This window comes from Austrofundulus limnaeus, unplaced genomic scaffold, assembly GCF_001266775.1.
Source record: "Austrofundulus limnaeus strain Quisiro unplaced genomic scaffold, Austrofundulus_limnaeus-1.0 Scaffold7, whole genome shotgun sequence".
Taxonomy (NCBI): domain Eukaryota; kingdom Metazoa; phylum Chordata; class Actinopteri; order Cyprinodontiformes; family Rivulidae; genus Austrofundulus; species Austrofundulus limnaeus.
In genome coordinates, this window is record NW_013952409.1 from 960,734 (window position 1) to 967,581 (window position 6,848).

General features: G+C 43.0%; 1 protein-coding gene across 1 annotated transcript in view; it reads right to left on the reverse strand.

Moving 5' to 3' along the window:
- Nucleotides 1-1,392: 1,392 nt before the first annotated feature.
- Nucleotides 1,393-6,848, reverse strand: part of LOC106535267 (heparan sulfate glucosamine 3-O-sulfotransferase 3B1) — a gene marked incomplete at its 5' end in the record, with an annotated part of 109,381 nt that continues 103,925 nt past the window's right edge. Inside the window, 1 exon segment of the mRNA XM_014032237.1 lies at nucleotides 1,393-2,503. Within this exon segment, the coding sequence (XP_013887691.1) occupies nucleotides 1,885-2,503 (619 nt within the window).

A 6,848-nucleotide genomic window follows, 5' to 3' on the forward strand; every position in this document is an offset into this window, starting at 1 on the left:
CCGAGAGACTTCTTCAGTCTGATGAGTTTCAGGTGAACTCTGCCTTATAAGCACTGCCTCCACATGGACAAACAGGTTAGTCACATGCAAAAGAGGGCTTATAACGGAGTTCACATGAAACTCAGACTGAAGAAGTCTCTTGGAGAGCCGAAACGTTTCACTAAAGGAGAACCCATCCAGACAACCTACTTATTTTTTTCTTTTTGATCATTAGCTTGTCTGTTCTGTCAAACTTTAGCTTTAGCTACAACAAGAGTGTATTAAATGCACGTAATCTTTCCACAAAACCCCCACTTCAAAATGTCCAAACATTTCCCTCAAAGAGGCACAACATTTCCTTAGCTTTGAAACTACTCTATGTTAGCATAGCTTGTGTACATTCAGTCTGGGCTCTACTTAAAAAAAAAAAAAAGAAAAAAAAACATAAAACCCTTCTCTGGATGTTGTCGATCCCTCACCATTACGCCAGCACTTACATAATGGTCGTCACGCTAAGCATGCATAGCATAGTTTTTGCACAGATACTATAAACAGGAATGCCACCCTCCGCAGAGGCATCCCACCAAAAACTGATAACCGCACACCTTCTCCCTCTTGCATATCAAGAATTCAAGTAAGAGGAAAGCTAAGGGGCGATGCAGGGGAGGGCAAAGCGCGGTTAGAAACTAAATAMTGTGAAACATTTCAACCTAAAGGATTTTTGGCAATGAGTTGAGATTGAAGATGTGGAAAAGGTGAAATGTGAGGATGACAACGGTGGATAAGGCATAAGCTATATAGGCCATGCATGATGGCACGCGAGATTTGAACGGACCCTTGCCTGAGATTATTCCCGCTTTGTGAAAACCGCTCGCGTTGCTTTGATCCCATCAGTGTGTGATTGCAAGATGAAGCCCGGTGGACTCCTTCTGTTTGAACGAGTGCCATTTCAGTCAGGCAGAACAGTTTTGTCATCGCCTCTACCTTTATGCAAGATGCCCGGCAGATACGGCTCTGCAGCCTCACGCAAAAGGTTTTCAATCAGACAGTGGAAACAAGGCACACACTCATGACCCGCTGAAATTCAGCTCTCCTCTCCTCAACAAATCAAATACCTCTCAAAGGAAATTTGATTGAGACTTTGCGCGYCCTTTGAACTGAGCGGATGGGGCAGGAGTCTGGCTCCGAGCCAGCYCGGCTTCTAGTCGAGGAGTGGGGCGGGAGTTAGGAAGCGGGAGCTCGATCGATCTGCCAGTTACCTTTTACCCGATTAGCATAATGTTAACATGGGGGCCTGATGTGGTCCGAGATGGGATTTACCGTTTGATGGATGGGTCGTTCATTAGAGCAGGCAGCGGGAGCGCTGAGAATGAAAGGGCAGCTGTATACTTTAAGCACGAGCGACACAATGAGTATCAATTAGGCCTCTTGGTCAAAGAGTTATTGAGTGGAATGGGACAGGAGACCAATAAATACGAAAACTGGTTTGCAGAAATGAACCAAAACACCAAATGTGAGGATTAAAAGAACATTGCAAATACAAAGCTGCACGTGGAACGGTGTCCTCCACTTCTCTGGGAGCACTCTGCACACGTAACATGCTGCTTCTCTAGTTTATGGCCCGGTTTTTAAAAATGACAGCATTTGCCGAGTTTCCAAGAGTGAACCAAAAAATAAAATAAAACAAAATCTAGGATGAGGAATGTTAAAAACAGGCGTGTCAGATGTTACGCACAAATCTGGTTAGGCAGCTTAGTGAATTAATTGCTTAGAAATAAAAATAAATTATTATAAAATAGATTTCTGTACATTTTACATATATATAGCAATATCTCCACTTCTTGCCAATGAATTACATAGAAAAAAATAATAAAAAAAAAATGAATGTCTTTCACAACTTTGAATTCAATCCCAACCAAAGTTGTGTCCAGTCATCTGGTAGAACTTCATGTTGAAGGGTCTGTAGAAGTCCCGTAGCCTCTGCACCACCTCAGGATCAATGTTCGGGTGGGTTCGCCCTTTGGTTTTTCCCAGGCAGTGGGGCTTGCTGCTGCCCTCTGCTTTCTTCAGACACGGGAACCCTTTAGTCTGGTTGAAGTAAAAGTGTTTGTCCGTGATGATCCTCTTCAGGCCTAGGAAGTCCTGGACCCGGCCCAGCTCTCCGGCGGGGTCGCTGATCAAACGCTCGCCGCTCACGAACAGGATCTGGTCCATGGGGAAGTACTGCAGCCAGTTGTCCAGGTGTTTGGCGTAGATGCCAATCTGGATGGCGCTCCACGAGGTGTCGATGAGACCCGTAGTCCTGTTTTTAAAGGTCAGGCTCTCGAAAGAGGGAATATCAGGCTTCTTGGACAGAGTCTGGGTGTAGTCTGAGATAGCCCTGGTTACCGGGTCCCTCACCACCACGATTAGTTTGGTGTCCCGGGACATGGCGGAGATCCTCGCCGGAGCTTCTCTGGTCACAAAGTAGCTGGGGGTTTTCTCCATGGTGATCTGGCCCTCCAGAGTTTTTGGCATCAGATCCCTGAAAGAAAGAAAAAAAGAAGACACAAAAAGATTAAGAGAAGGTAAAAATCTGAGAAAAGTCCTGCACAACGTAATCAAGTTGATGCAGTGTACGTCGTTCTGCAATCAATGACTCACTGAGCCTGTTTAGCTTTATTATAGGGTTGTTAAGCTATTAGTGCAGGCAGCTCTCCAACACCAACAAGCTCAGTCACTCAGTCAGCTCACCTCTGACAAAACACAGAAAACCTTTTATTTYCGGTGCAATCAAACTCAGCAAAACCTTCATTTAACCATATTAGGGATTAAGAGTGAAGTTCCCCCACCTTACTCTTAGTTACAATACTTCCTCTGCATTTTGATTATAAGTATTTCTGAACGGAGGTGTCCATGTTAGGTTCAACAGACATAATCTGTTTTGCACTCAAGTGTAGAGCATGGTATCACCGCCAACTAAAGACCCACAGAAAAAGAAGAAGAAAAAACACTCTAAAAGAAGATAAAGCTTGTTGTAGGAAACTATAGAAAAAGGCCAAAGGTGYTGGTCCTTTCACACACATGCAGGCAGAACCAAACGGTTCTTTAGAGCAACTGCTTTTGAAGYAAAAGTGCTCCCTCAGCATTAGATTTCAGAATTGGTGGCAAACCGCTGAGGCTAATTTATGGTGAAGGCGATAAAAGCGGTCTGACTGACACTGAGAGGGGTATCACCTTTCCCACTCTGGCCCCAGCACCAGGAAGAAGCCCAGCCAGTGTGATCCACATGAGATGAGGGTTTTTTTTCCTGMCTTTCAGTGTAGAGAAGACCTTTTAAAATTATAAACCGGACCGTTACGTGAAAGATGTTTCACATGAACCGCAGCCCTAAAATTGAACCAGATATCAATCAGACTCCAGGCTTCCTAATGCCAGGTCAGTGTAATCTGAGAAAACGGCAGGTTATTGTCAGCAGAATTCACAGTTTGCTCTGATCTGATGCCTTACTCTTTGTCTGAGGTTACTTCATTAAGTATTCAGACACTCAAAATTAAACAATGCACATTAATAAACGTACAAGAGAACGACAGCAGAGATAGAGCTCTTAATATCCATGTTTCCATCCATTCCATTTGAGCAAACTTTTAAAATYTACTTAGACATAGTGCTGGGCGGTATACCGTTTTGTACTGAATACCGGTTTTTATTTTTGTTATGATGTGTATTTTCTGAATACTGGACATACCAGTTTAAAAAGCGGAACGTTTCGTCACGGCCGCCAGTGAAKTGTTTCCTGGGGGACACTTTTCCTCGCAGCATTGCTACATGAGTTAGCATGCCAATGTCATTTTTGGAGCAGCTAGTTGCAGCAGCGAGTGGTGATTCTGCTGCTTATATTGACTGATGTTAAAAAAAACATCCCGTTTTTGCAATCGCTGAACGTAGTAAACACCTCTTCAGTGACGTGCACGGTTAGATTTAACGCGATTAGTTAATATGGAGACGTTACGCTGATGGAGACTCAACGTGGCTCTATTGTGAAAAGCCCGTGGGAGGTAGTATGTAGTGGAATTGGAAATGACTGGTGTGCAAGGTGAGTCYTCCTGATAAGATTTATTAAATAACATAAAACAATAAACCCGATCATAATTGTTTCTGAACTCTCCTCCTTCACGACCGGACCAAAAAATGCGCGAGTACTATCTCCAACCATTGGTAGAGAAGRAAAGACACAGAGGAGAGAAACAGCGACACAGACAGAGGTACAGTAAAAGAAAAAAAGTCAATAAGCAGGGTTTGTACATTTTATCATCAGCTGAGCTGTGATGAAAAGAAAAATACCGTCAAACCGGTGTTACCGTTGAAAATACCGTGATATAGGGCTGTGCGGTATAGGTGGTAGATGGTAGAAACGGTATGAAGTTGGCCTACGGTAGAAATTTATACTCTACCGTCATATCGTCATTACGTCATCGCACCTGTATCAACAGGGCTGCGAGTGCAGAGACAACTGAGCAGGAGGAGTTCGAAATACAGTGAAGAAATTCTAGCGTTTTAAAAACGCGTATAGAGAGAATAAATCCTCAAAATTTTCTCCTCCCGCTGTAGAAAAGTTACGTCGTGTCGAGGGATCATTTTCMCCCTCCCTCCCCCCTCTCGCTGCACGTCGCGCAGAGCGAAGCTTTAACTGTAGTTTTTCACACCCAATTGTCGGAGAAAAAAAGTTTTTGTATTGTTACCCACAGAGATTATAAAAAAAAGACGTGGACATTCGTTCAGTCGTAAATCCATCTTCCTAATGTAAAGTRGGCTTCTGCTCTGATGATGAAGATGATAAAGATGAGCGCGCAGCAGAGCAGCAGCTGATTTTCAGCAGGCAGAAGCTCATTGTTTGGCAGGCAGATATTAAAGCAAAAAATGTTGGGTTTAATTAAGATTACAGTTTTCTGCAAACAAAATGCTCAAAATTACATTATCTTAACTTTTTATAATTTTCTACAGCGATATATACAGTTACCGTGAAGAGGTTCAATTTATACCGTGATATGGATTTGAGGTCATACCGCCCAGCACTACCGTGATACGTATAAAATTTGGGTCATACGGCGCAGCTCTATTAGGCACATTTCAATCTACTAGTTTGGAGAGAATCAACCAGACTACGCAAAGCATAATTTCTTTAGACACTGTCGTTACGCATCGTTGTAACAAACAGGAAGTYGAGGTGGCAAACGAGCAGGGACCACACACCTCGGGACACTGGAAAGAGTTGTATCYGGTAAGTTGTAATTGTTCTGTCGTATCAGCTAGTATTGACGATGCTACGTTCTGTCTGGAGATGTAGAAAAAGAAATGCAATCATTATGGGAATATCCATGAAGGCGCCGACAGCAGAAACAGTTGATCATGATGTGAGGTAAATGTTCACCATGTCAGAACTCATTCGGCAAATGTGTTTCCATCTACTCTTTTGCACATTAGCTCTTTTTCAGAAAATCCAAAAACAACCTCAAGCGAGTGTAACCTTTTTTTGGGGACTTTGAAGAAGTTTATCCGAATTTTGCTGTTTCCATCAACCTTTTCTAATGCAATACCTCAAAATGTGCATAAAAACGTTGATGGAAACACGGCTACTGAGGCCACTCTGTTGTTTGATACGTTGACAGCAGATCCRCGTTCAAATCTGTTGTAAATCAACACGTTTATAAACTCAAAAAAGGTAAAGGATGCACACTTCCTGCGAACCCAGTAACCTGAAATTGTTCCCAAGAGATTCGCCTGCTTTGAAATATGCCATAAAAGCTGGAATCTAGTTCATGTCCATCTAGCTCATGGCTAATTCATGGAACATCAGCTCTCTGGAAATGCACACATCCGTGTGCAGAAACCTTCCTCGTGAAGGGAGGGAAACGAGAAAGCATCTAAGGTAACGTTGGGTGAGCAATAAAGTGTTTTATGGAAACGGTGTTGGCAGATTTGTGTGATGCTCACGCAGTGCCAGTGATCTAATTATGATAACAACTTGATTGCTGACACATCGGAGGGATGAATGGAGCAAACGGAGGGAATGCGATTCTGTTCCCAAAAGCTCATTAATAGCCCGTTGAAATCAAAACAGATCGTGCATGTGGTTTTTTTCCAGGAGCAAGACAGAGCTAGCAAAGCATTCCTGGATGCGAAAAAAAAAGCAAACACATGTACACTGTCAAAAAAAAAGATGTGACGCAACCTTTAACTGTTAATACAAGGTGTTATAACCCAATGCTTGACTCATACTGTACGATATTTGTCTTTTTCTTGGTGCACAATGGTGATGTAGCCAGCGAGTGTTTTGTAAACACTTCTGCCAACATATATAAAGTGTCCACGACTGAACAGAGATGGCTCCCCTTATAACCTGATTTTCAGCACGACCATCAGATACCTCAGATACAATGACAGATTATGCTGATCCAAGCTCAGAGAAGGTTTCTCTTTTATTTAAAAAAAAAAAAAACATCTAGTGTTGGGGGTTGCAGAACCATAAAACAAGGGGATGGTCTGACACTAAGGGAGAAAAGAAAAAGGGGGGTGGTGATGGACTCCTAAAAGGCGGCAAATCGACAAGAAAAGGGCCACTCAAATAAAAAATCTCCACCCCTGACTTTACCCACTCTTGCTGCCAAAGAAGCCAAAAAAAAAAAAAAAGAAGAGGAGGGGGATTTCAGCAMCTCTTGGAGAAACAATGACTATTATGTTCCTTTTTGATTTATGAGGTGCTGCTTTTAAAGATTCCGTCAGCAAACAGGCAATTCTGTGACACCGGGCTCCTCTTTCTTCTTGCTTCTCTTTCAAAGTGGACCATTGTCCCCGAGTGGAGGGGGGGTGATCGGGGCATTGGTCGGGGG